This window comes from Cynocephalus volans, chromosome 8 (genome assembly GCF_027409185.1).
Source record: "Cynocephalus volans isolate mCynVol1 chromosome 8, mCynVol1.pri, whole genome shotgun sequence".
Lineage (NCBI taxonomy): Eukaryota > Metazoa > Chordata > Mammalia > Dermoptera > Cynocephalidae > Cynocephalus > Cynocephalus volans.
The window spans coordinates 97,536,477-97,548,612 of NC_084467.1; the positions used below are offsets into that span (position 1 = coordinate 97,536,477).

The 12,136-nt window shown below is 46.6% G+C and overlaps 1 protein-coding gene across 2 annotated transcripts; it reads right to left on the reverse strand.

Annotated features, from left to right (window-relative positions):
* Window positions 1-790: 790 nt before the first annotated feature.
* On the reverse strand, window positions 791-11,665 carry KCNA2 (potassium voltage-gated channel subfamily A member 2). 2 transcript variants are annotated; one of them, XM_063105538.1, is made up of 3 exons: window positions 10,749-11,665; window positions 8,918-9,050; window positions 791-991 (listed from the first exon to the last, which is right to left on the reverse strand). In XM_063105538.1, exons 1-3 carry the CDS (start codon window positions 11,663-11,665, stop codon window positions 938-940), a joined length of 1,104 nt encoding a protein of 367 aa, XP_062961608.1. In that variant the 3' UTR covers window positions 791-937. The 2 variants fall into 2 exon arrangements, with proteins under 2 accessions (XP_062961608.1, XP_062961607.1); XM_063105537.1 differs by lacking the exons at window positions 791-991; window positions 8,918-9,050 and having other exon boundaries at window positions 10,166-11,665.
* Window positions 11,666-12,136: the final 471 nt, after the last annotated feature.

Sequence of the window (12,136 nt, forward strand, 5' to 3'; positions counted from 1 at the left end):
AGCACCTGCTGCCCAGAAAAACATCCTTCTGAAGGTGAGATCAAGGTAGGGAGACCAGCTGGTCAGTTTCCTAGAAGAAGAGCATGGCAGACTTGCTTCTCCAAGGAAGTGCCACTGCATGGCTGGAGAACCAGGCCCTTCCTTGGGAGGCAAAGGTAGGCATTCTCCTCACCTGAGAGTTGAGAGCATGGTTGATCCAGACTGCTGGGCACCAGCAATAATGGGCAGAAGTGGAGTGGATTTGAGGACAGGCCTGCAGAGGTGTGTGGGTGTAGCTGGAGTTAAATGACTCCCAGACTGCCTTTGATCTTCAAAACAGGTCCCCCCTCCTCACATATCCTCCAGCTTTGTGGAAGACCCAGGAAGTGCTGATGCAAGGAGGAGGAGATCTCAAACGCACCCATCCACCCTCCCAAACACATGCTCCACTCTGTCTGCATGGGGCTCTCAGGCAAGAGCAGGCAGGCTCATGGCCAAGATGGTCCCTGATGCATCCAGGAGTGCCCGCTCCTGCCCTGTCCTGGTCTCTGGCTGGATCCTCAAAGCTGCAGAGACTGGAGTGGGGGTGAGGCAAGCACACTCGCATGTTGTAGGGATGATAATCCAAGCAGGCAAGAGAAGAGGTGGAAACCACAGTGTCTGTCAAAAATTTTATTTCTTCATTTCACACAGAATGATGTTAAAATAAATCCACAGTAATATATATTTATATACGTATTTACTTGTGTCGATATTTACAAGAGACTGTGGAACTCTATGAAGTCTATGTACACCCATGATCAGGTGGACAGGCAATGTTCATTGAGGCACATATGTACACACATATATATATAACCTATGTACAAAAATATCAGACCCTACTGACACAGGAACTCTCAGCTGCAGAAGTCCTGGGTGGGGCAGTGTTGTTGGTGGGGCTGAAAGCTTCCAGAATATGTCAGCAAGAATGATAATATCTATACATCCTGTGCAATGCAGTTACAGCTGGTGTCTAAATTTTCATGAAGCAAACAAATAGTTAAATGACTCCCAACTCCTGTGAGTCTTCCCACAAGTCCTGCTCTGCCTTCAGTTCCCATTGGTCCCCAGCCTCTTATCACCATGGAGACCCCAGTTCCCTTTTGGCATCATCCTTACGAAGCTTTACCATCAGGCTTGGAGTTCCTTCTGCTATTGATCCCAAGGAGGCTTATTTATCTGCCTCTCCTCTTTGAGTTTTCAGCAATTACTACAGACAGGACACTGGAGGGCAGGTGTAGAATCATGCACGAGCAGCAAGGAAGCCTGTGCAAACCCTAATTAGAGTCTGTACTGTATAAGCCTAAGTGAGTGGCCATTTCCACATTTTGTATATATATATATACACACACATATATATGTATATGTATATGTAATATATAAAATCTCCAGAGACAGCCTATACAAGCACATAAACACACAGGTCTGGAAAAGGAAATAGCATGAGCTTTACAGCTATGTCCCTGATGAAACTAGAGAATCCTCCTTGAGAGCTGACACCATTAATCCTGACTGTTCCAAGATTACCCTTAGCGGAGAGAGGGGTGCAAGGATGGAGAAAACCAGGAAGAGGCAAATTTGGCTAGAGTGTTGTTTGCTCAGCAGGCTGAAGCTTGATCATGGGACTTTCCAGCTTCCTGGGGCCCTTCAAATGAAGGAACCATCCAAGCACGACAACAAAAGGAAACTGGGTCGCTGGATCCCACGTGAAGGCAGAACTGGGGCAAGCACAGAGCATGTTCAAACCCTCAGGAGCTGAGACTACCCTCTCCAAAGCCAGCCAGGCCTCTCTTCTTGCTTTTCTATCCCAATTCTTTGCCTGGAGCTGGTTTGCTCCTTTCCAGCCCCACCTGGTGGGTCAAAGTCCTTGTCCTACACTTCATAAACTAAAAAGGCAGTAATGTCAGAAGCTGACATAGAAACCGTTTGGTAGCAAAGTGAGCTCCTGAATATTCTCTTCCTCCCAGCTCCTGCCCTTTGCTGTCCTAGCAGCCTAGAGTGTTTATGCACTCATACAAACCATGCAGTCAGTGTTGAGGGAATCATTTTCAAGAAGAAGCAAGGCTTAGAGGCATCTCATGAGGACTAAGAGGAGACAGAACTTAGTGCTCGGGGTAGCTACCAAAGGTCCTAGCACACCGTCACATCTACACTGCCCTCAGTGATCTAGATGTTGCGGCAGCTGCCCGCATTTTCATGTAATCACACCTGCCCTGTGCGTCTGTCAGTGGCCCAATGCAGGGAGTTCTCGGCTGCAAATTCCCCTGGAATATATATGATTTTAGGAGTGCAGAGGAATGCAGCAAGTCATATTGGTTTCCACATTGAAGTTCACACAGTATAAGAAGTGGCCATCCAGACAGGCTGCCTCATCTGCCCCAGCCTACCAGCTGGCCATACTAAGTCTGGGTTATGGGCTTCTACTGCCTGATCATGACCAGCTTGGCCAGATTGGAGGGCGTCTGGGAGTGTGGGGAGATGGCAGACACCATGCACCACCTCGATTGCTCCAGATACCAGTAAGGAATCCACCCCTGTCCAGGTAGAGTGCACACTGTCAAATGCAAGGGGTGAGGCTAAGAGAAACAATCTCCCATGGGTCTAATGCACTGCCAGGCAAGAGGGAGGATGAGAGCCTGTTTCAGCTCACATGCAGCTGTTTCTTGAGTGATGTACACAGCTCACCTCCAAAGAGGCCACTGAGTTACAGCTGCTATAATGCCCACCCCCTCAACCTAGACTTGGTCAGAATCAACAACAGAATGGGTTTGTTAGTTCCATTGATGGCCACAAATCTTACCTTCCATGAGGCAGAAATGTTCTTTAGTTCTTTATTAAAAATGTTACTTTCATAGCTCATAAAATTCAGACTTAGGGCACTACCAATGACAAAGAGAAAGCTAAATAGACCAGTCCTTTGCCAGTCTTTCAGATTTCCACTCCCCCAGAGCTACAAGGTTTGGAATAAATTTTCTGGCCCTCAATTTTGAGATTACAGCCAACCAGGGCAGGTAGAATAGAGGATAAAGCACCTGGCCTTCAGATCAGGATTCCCTTTCATCCCTGAGTCAGGCAGCCACCTGGGAGGGAAGGAAAGCGGTGATCCTGGAGCCTGCTCTTTTGTTATGAAAGAACTGCCTTCTAGAGAGTTTCCCTAAGCAGAAGAAAAAGAGCACAACTGGAGAGGTGGAAAGAATGCAAAGGAAGGTCATTTAAAAAATTCAGATAAATGCAGTTTATTCCTTGGATTGCCAAATTTATTCCACATGAGTGAAACTAAGGAGATTGGTCAAAGTATAATTGGATGCTTTTTGAAATAATGGTGTACATATATACATATACTATACATATATATACACAGAGATATATGTATATACGGAAAACCTCTAATATCTCAGGATCAATTAACCAAAACCTTAACTGACAAGAATTATTTCTTACTATGCTTTCAGTAGAAAGGGGCAAATGACAGCAAGGGCATTATCTGATAAGCCAGGGTGTGCCCAAACAGCCCACTTCCAGGTCTGTCTTGCAGCCAGCAACCACTCAGCCTATCTCTTTGGTCTTCTCCATCTCCATTTCCATACAATGAGCACTGAGGTTTAGAATGTTGACCCTGAGCAAGGCAAGGTCTTCTGTCATCTTCAAACACTCTACTCACTAAGGCAGGAAAGTTTATACTAACCTACTTAGGTCATTTTTTTTCAATAACAAAGGTTGAACCAGACACATTTTCCCATTCCCACTCAAATGACCAGAATTGCAAAGCAACCAGGATGTTCCCTTCCCTGAGGTTTCCCTGTCGGTTAACTGAGGTTTTGCTGTACACACGTGTACAGACCAAGGTAGATTAAAAAGAAATGAAATGGGACCCTGGGGTTGCCATCCTTCCCTGATTGTCCAGTCTGAATATTTAACGTCACAGGTGCTTCAGGAAAGAGGACTCTTCTGAAGCCCCTGGTTATGTGGGCAAATATTTGTGCAGCTGCATCCTGTAGTGAGTGGTGGGGTCTTTATTTCACTAATGTTATGCCCTGACCATCCAAACTTCTATCCCTGTAGACCTCTACTCAAACCCACAAGAATTTGCTTCCCTCTGCAGCTCTCATAGAGTCCCTTTGGTTGACCAAGTCAGCTTATTTTTAAGGAGAGTCAGAGGGCAATTTCCAAATCTGCCCAGGACACCGATCCCAGGTGCAAACTCCCAGGGCCACATTCCCTCAGCATTCATCTCCCTGGAGAAGGGAGGAGGGGCAGCAAAAGGATCAAGTAATGGCTTTTACTGCATGGAAATGATCTTCTGTAATGGCTCAGGATGCTTTATTCTTGCCTGTTGGTAAGTGCTTTCCTGCATGCTTCCATTACACCCTGCTGGCATGAGGTTACTCAGACGCAAAGTTTCAGCACCCAGAGGTTGTGGGGATGCTGTATGAAAGCAGGCAGAAAGGGGGAGGCCAGGGAGAGAGGGACAGAGATGCACAAAGAGACGGAGCAACAAAGAAAGCCTTCTTATGGGCCTTCTTTGTGTGCATATTGCACCTCTACATATATGTCCATTCCAGAAGGTCAGTTCTCAGAGGACAGGAGACATGTGAACACATGGGAAGAAGAGGGAACTACAGAGAGTGTGAACAAATACCCAGAAGTCAAGGATAATTCAGGTACCATCTATCACTTTTCAGTCCTGAGAGCAAGGTTTGAAAGAGCTATTGCTAAAGAAAACAGTCACTATTTATTTTATTGCACTTTTCCGCTTTAAAAATATTCAGACACAAACTATGAGAGATGGAGTTGAGCTTTGGTGGGAAGGGAAGCAGAAAGAAGAGAAAGTGAACTAGATTAGTTTAAGGAAGAGAACCACCCAGCTTATAAGGGATCCCCCACCTCCACCTGTCCCTAATTGCTTTGATGGGGAAACAGGGATGGTCTCAACAAGAGCCAAGTCTGAGGATATAAACAATGGTCACTATAGTTATTGAGACAGCTCCCAGAATCCACCTCTCAACTGTTGGCTCAGGTGGCTAATGATGTTAATGAGGTTAAGGTCATGAGTTCAAACTTGGCAATGGACACTTTGCCAAGGCTGTGGGAACCTCCACTGTGTAACCAAGGAGCACCCTGGACATTACAGCTATCTCAGACCAGGCAGCCATCACCCAGATGCAGGTTGTTAGGAGAGCCCTGGGGAGCATGGCTCAGCACTATCACCCCCTCTCCCAGGTAAACAAGTCAAAGCACTGTGCTCCCCTGCCTGCCATGGTGGGGGGTGCTACCCTCTTATGCAATAGTTTTCTTTAAAAAATGTCAGCCTCCATCTCTCCTCTCTACTACTGTGGGAAGCACTGTACTCCCAGCCTGAGGATCTTCAGAGGGCAGTGCCCTCTCTCAACATGGATTGACACCTCATGGCTGACCATGAGGAAATAAGTTGGCCAAAGTCTTCACTACAATGGAGTGAGAGATCCAGGGAGAGCAGACAGAACAGCCTAGTCCTGAAGCCCTCCCCACATGGGGCAGCAACACGAACACCCAGGCTAGGGGTTCAGGCCATCGAAGCTTTCATGGGAGCCATTTCCACAGCAGGCTGATGAAGTCTGGAGGGACACTCCCTTTGGGCCCCTTTTAAAAGTCTAGGTTCCTGATGACATGCCAACAGCATCCTTAGAAACTCAGCTGAGAGGGACAGAGGCAAGCAGAAAGGAAGGAAGAGAGGTGTCAAATGCTACTGAAGCTCCAGGAAGCACAGAGCCTGAATTATGTCCTCAATTCAATTCTGGCTCCTGAAATGTTTATTATGAAATTTAACCAGCTCAGTTGCACACTCTTCCTGACAACCTCTCCACCTTTCCTGGGCTTCATCCTCTTGAAAGTTTGAGCTTATGGAGGCACCTGATGAAGCTAAAAGGAAAATTGGTATCTTGACTTGGAAACACAAGTCCCAGCATGCTGCACTAAATGCACAAGTTTTGGACCCAGGTGTCCATTCCTTGCTATTGTTGCTTCCTCTGTGGAGACTGAGATCTGGGCCCATCATCAGGAGGGAAGAATGAGATATACCTGAGATGGCCACAGGCACAGAGACCTTGAGGCCGACTACAGCTTCTGACTTCCATTTCAGATGACGCCTTTGGCAAAGCACACTCAGCTCTCAGCTAGTCCTGCTAGTGTGGAGAACCAGATCCAAGTGTAAATATGGCCTTAGAATATAGGATAAAAATCAGGCCCTCTAAAAGATTGTAGTTTGCTTGTTTAGCCTTAGGTTTATGTCCTTAATCATCTTTTACTTAAGCTGAGTTTGTCTGCTGGTTCCTCAAGGCATGACAATGGGGTGGGAAGCAGGGCATCCAGGGGGAGCCCTGGTAAGAGGGGAAGAGCATGTCTGAAATTATACACCCACAGAGGGGAATCAGGAGTTGACCCCACTGGGCTTATGACAAGGCAAGTGAAATACCACGGCAAGTAAAGGTGGCTCATTTTAAGAGACAAGTCTACATAGGGTCTCCATTTTCTGACCCAGTCCGCAACAGAGCTGCTAGGGTTAGAGGGACATAAGATCTGCGGACTTAGAGAATGCTGGGGGCATTTTCACCCTGGCTCTGGGCCAGGATCCTGTAGTTGCTTGAGCCATCACTGCTTTTAAGAGAATGGGGCTGAATCTGGAGATCCCAGGTGCTGAGAGTAGGGGAGCCTGGGCTTTTGGTCTGTCTGTGTGGACTTGCTTTGAAGGAAAGGATAAGGAGGACTATATTAGGCTGTCAGCTGTCCCACATCCTTCCACATCATGTACCTGGGTTTCTGGTGGGAGGAAAGTGATGAGGTAGAAACCCCATGAGATTCCTGGTCTTAATCAGAGATCTGCCTGATGTGGTGGGCTATCTTTCTGCTTTAAACCTCAGGGGTTACTTCCTAGGACTGAAATCTGGAGGTGAGAAGAGACTAGATGAGACTTCCTGAAGTATACTGAGGGATATAGACACAGGCTAGGGAAGGGTTTGTGCCCATTAATTTATAGCCCTGGGGTCAGAGCAATGGATTTGAGTGTACGTCTGTGTTTCATGTGAATCCTGTGTCTGTTCTTAGATGTGTGTGCTGTATATTGCATGTGTAATATAAGGAAATGCATTCTGCGTATACACTGAATCTGTGTGTGTTTTGTGTGCAGAAACAATCATAAAGTATCTTTTGTGTATTTTGTATACATATCCATTGTGTACAGGCAGTTTTGTGTATTTTGCATCTGAGTTACAAGCTGTATATTTGTGCATGGTGTATATAGGTCTTTTATGTATTTTCTGTATTGGTCAGTACATTCTATATCTGTGCTGAGGATGCATATTTTGTATCTAGGTATAACCATATATCTTCTGTATCTGCTCTTTATATTAATTTGGCCTGTGTGTACTTTGCATGTGGGTAGCATGTTTTGTATTTGTGTATGGCAATAGTTATATTTATTTTGTGGTGGATGTGCATGCATGTGCATGAATGTTTTATAGCCTCAGACCAAGGACACTATAAGATATCTAACCCGTCACCTAGGCCTTAGGTATGGGTTGCTTCACCTTCTATTTTCCAAAGGTCTGGGTCCTTCCCACCCCATGTCTTGGAAATTCAGCACCACCTCCCATGAAGGAGAGGAAGAACAGCACAGAGGCTTTGTGCTGGGCACGGGGTACCCTGCAGACAACTGGGGATGTGGGTGACCAGGAACTAATGAGCACCCTAGGCCTAGCACCCTGAGCTGGTGCCCCACTCCCCAAGAACACTGTAGGTGCTAACTAGGCAACAGTGAGGCCTGGGCTGGAGTCACCTTTGGACAGCCCGACCACCACAGTTCACTGTTTGGGAAATTTAAGCCATGATGTCAAAAGCCCAGTCTGATAAGCAAAAGCCTCCTTACCTCAACCCATTCTAGGGCCAACCTGTTCTCTACCTTCAGGCCATGCAGTGCTTATTCACTCCCTACCTGCTCTGGGGGTGGGGGATGATTCTTTACCCATCCTTCTTTTCGTTTTACAATGCAGCTCTGGTTGCCAGTTTCGTGGGGAAAGAGTTTGAGTCTGGTGATCAAAATGATGCCTTTGGATCATCATCTAGTTACTCCATCCCTTGGTCCTGGACTTCAGAAATTTCCACATAGAGGAGGCTCCCTTAAGTCCAGATCAGTGGAATTTGGTCCCAGGGAGTCCTCCTTGGTGTCCTTAGTTTCAAAGCAGGGGATCCATTGTGGCTCTTTAGGGAAAGGTTCACAGAAGTGATGGATGTAGAGCCAAATGATAATGAAAACCAAACGAGGTGGGAAAAGATGAGAATGGAGATGATGAACAGGATGGATTGTGAAGAGGAGGCCCGGGGTGGGTCTGGCCCAGGACAGCGGGAGCTGTAAGGGCCGTAGGGCTCTTGTGCACTCAGTAAGACAAGCTTCAGCCATGGGAAACTGAAGCTGCAGCACATGGAGGGCAGAGAGACAATTCTAACATCTAGGAACCCATGAAGACTGGAGTGTCTAGGCAATGGCAGCAAACCCAGGCCCGGTGGGGTTACCAGTGAGACAAATTAATCCATTAGGCCTCTTAGACAACCAACCCACCAAACAGTGGATTTGCTCCTGAACCTGAACTCCAGAGAATGAATATATATATATATGTGTGTGTGTGTGTGTATAAGTACATATACACACACATATGTATGTGTGTGTGTATATATATATATATATACATATATATATATATATACACTCTAGTGCACATAGTCAAACACATGCATAAATTGCCCTGTGTCAAAAATATTGCATAAGCTTATACAATTGTAAAATGCAATTTTTTCTATAGCTAGCTAGATGGAGGAATGCGTGAAAGAGAGATACTCAATATATTTTATATACACTGGATCCACAGACCTGCCTGTCCTCAGGACTGGATGCCCTGGTCAGCTGTACAGTCATGCCCATGATTAGGTTAATTCCTAAGGTACAGTCAGGTGGGGTGTTTAGATGCTGCTTTCCCTGTTCACTCTCCCGGCTTTGCAGAGGTCTGCATTCCCATGTAGAAGAACAGGGATGGGTGGGCTGGAGGGCCAGAGTTTTAGTTCCATTCCAAAGAGTCTATATTTTTTTCTCCTAATGGAAGGCTTTTGCCCTCCGATGGGGAAAAAAAACACTAGTTCAGTGCCATTCCAAGGCTATTAATACTCTAAATATGAATACTGTGTAGGCTACTAGGAAAATAGGTTATCTCCTGTGTTTTAAATATTGAGATTCATGCAACAAACACCCATGCAGCTCTATTGCATCACTGGTAAATCTCACTGCAGTGTCAGTGTAGCTGGGCAACATCACTAGGAAAGCAGATATCTGCAAACTCCAGTGTAAAGGAAGAATCAGACACGTTTTTGTGACCCTGAAGCCTGCAAAAATGGTGAAATCTGAAGGTGAGAGGTCCCTTGGTTTGTTAGCTTCTCCTTGTAGGCCTAAGAGAAGAACAAATGTGAAACTTGACAACTCATATTCGGTCATACTAACTGTCCCTCCCCCAGGCTTCCCTCACACTGACACTGCAGAGAAAAAGCAGAATGCAGCATTATGAAACACAAGCCTCCGGAGCATCTACTTGGCAAATGCGGTTCACAAACTCCAGCCTGTGACACAGAAAGTAATTCCAAGACACAGGACTGTGTGTTCTTTTCAATGCAAAAATGGGAATGACCTTTTGAATAATCACCAGAGCTTGAAAGCTAAGCCATGATTGGGTTTCTCTGTGAAGGGGCAGGTCGGCTCAAATGGGATGGTGGGGTGACGGGGAGGGGAGTGCATTTCCCAGGTGTTGTGTGCATTTAATTAGGAAGGAAAGGTGGCACTGATGTGGTAGATTGTGTATTGAATATGAGGTGGCCTTAATGTATCTTTCTGAAATCCTGGCTCCATAGGTGACTCCCATCTTTGGAAACCTGGTGATGAAAATTTGCATGAAAGCCATGATAGATATTCTGTGTTCTAAATCAAAAATCAAAAGATCAAAAGTCACTTGTAAGACTATTGCTTTCCATGCAGAACCCAATACACACTTTAGAACACACTGACTACAATGCAGGCTATTATGCAACATCTGCATTAGTTCCATTGAGCTATGAGTATGTTAATAGGTTTCAATCAGACATCAGTTAACATTTTTGTAATATTCACATAGTTTGTGTTAGCCAAAGTGCAGTTGGCCGTTTTCAAGTTTTCCTCTCTAAAGTCCTCGTTACTGTTGTTTACCCCCTCCTGGATCTCCATGTAATCAGACTTACTAATGGTAGAGGCACTTCTACTTTTCTTTAGGTCAGGGGAGGATGGGATCTTTGGACAGCTTGTCACTTGCAAGTACTGGGCCTGCTCCTCTCCCTCTGTCTCCCGGTGGTAGAAGTAGTTGAAATTGGACACTATGACAGGGACCGGTAAGGCAATGGTTAACACACCTGCAATTGCACATAGGGAACCCACTATCTTTCCCCCAATGGTAGTTGGAACCATGTCTCCATAGCCTACAGTTGTCATGGAGACGACTGCCCACCAGAAGGCATCTGGGATGCTGGGGAACTGGGAATCTCGCTCATCGGCCTCTGCAAAATAGACAGCACTAGAGAAAAGGATGACTCCAATGAAGAGGAAGAATATCAAGAGGCCCAGTTCTCTCATGCTGGCTTTGAGGGTCTGACCTAGAATCTGGAGACCTTTGGAGTGTCTAGACAACTTGAAAATCCTAAAGACTCTTACCAACCGGATGACACGCAGGATGGCCAGCGACATGGCCTGCTGGCCCTGCTGAGCATCTTCTGGCTTCTCAGCCAGCTCCGTTCCCAGGGTAATGAAGTAGGGGATGATGGCCACAATGTCAATGATGTTCATAATGTTGGTGAAGAAGCCGGCTTTGCTAGGACAGGCAAAGAATCTCACCAAGAATTCAAAGGAGAACCAGATGATGCAGAGAGTCTCTACAATGAAGAAAGGGTCGGTGAAGGAAGTGGACTGCTGGTACCCAATGGTGCTGTTGGAATAGGTGTGGAAGGTTACCCCACCCCCATGCATGTCTTCATTCTCATCCCGGAAGATGGGTAGTGTTTCCAGACAGAAGCTGACAATTGAAATCAGAATCACCATGACAGATACAATCGCTATAATCCTCGCAGGCCCTGAGCTCTCTGGGTATTCAAAGAGAAGCCACACCTGTCTCTGAAACTCATTTTCAGGCAGAGGACGCTCTTCCTCCTTGATGTAGCCTTCATCTTCCCGAAACATCTCCATTGCTTCTTCTCCCAGCTCATAAAACCGAATTTCTTCAGAGAATATATCTAAGGGCACATTCACAGGTCTCCTCAGCCGGCCACCAGACTGGTAGTAGTACAAAATGGCATCAAAGCTAGGGCGGTTCCGATCGAAAAAGTACTCATTTCGGAGTGGGTCAAAGTACCTCATCCGCTTCTTGGGGTCCCCTAAGAGGGTCTCTGGAAACTGGGCTAAAGTCTTTAGCTGGGTCTCAAACCGCAGCCCCGAGATGTTGATCACCACCCTCTCACAGCACTCGTGGTCTGCCTCTGGGTCATAGGTGTCCTGCGGGTGCCCAGGGAGGGCAGCAGCCTCGTCTGCTGGGTCTCCGGTGGCCACTGTCATATTGGGACTGAGAGAAGTGCCTCACGCTATGCCTTCCAGCTGCCTGGTGTCAAGGAGCTCAGGATGCTAACGGCCCCAGGAAACACAGCAGCATTGGCCGGGCTCCTGCAGGAGAGCCCAAGAGCCCTCTCAGAGCTGGAGAGACAGCTTTGCTTGGCTGAAAGACAGAGGCAGTTGAGGACATGAGACCACTCAGCACTGGCAGCCTGATCTGGGTTGCTGCTTTTTCTCTCCCATCTCTCAGCCAAGAGTTTGGAAACATGACCACCACCACCACCACCAAAAATCAAAATTTACTTTCACCTTGTAACTTATCTGGGGATCAGGGGGAAGGAGGTGACAATCTCTCAAGGAAGCTCTGGAATTCCCTGCACTGGGGGAAGGTGGCTGGTATAGGCATCGTCTGCATCACCAGGCTTCATGGAGCATAACCCCACACTAGGAGGCTAGAAGGGAGCCCTGTCTCAGGTA

Bases quoted from the DNA above. Each gene is read 5' to 3' on its own strand.
- KCNA2 (XM_063105537.1), bottom strand. From the start codon at position 11,665: ATGACAGTGGCCACCGGAGACCCAGCAGACGAGGCTGCTGCCCTCCCT.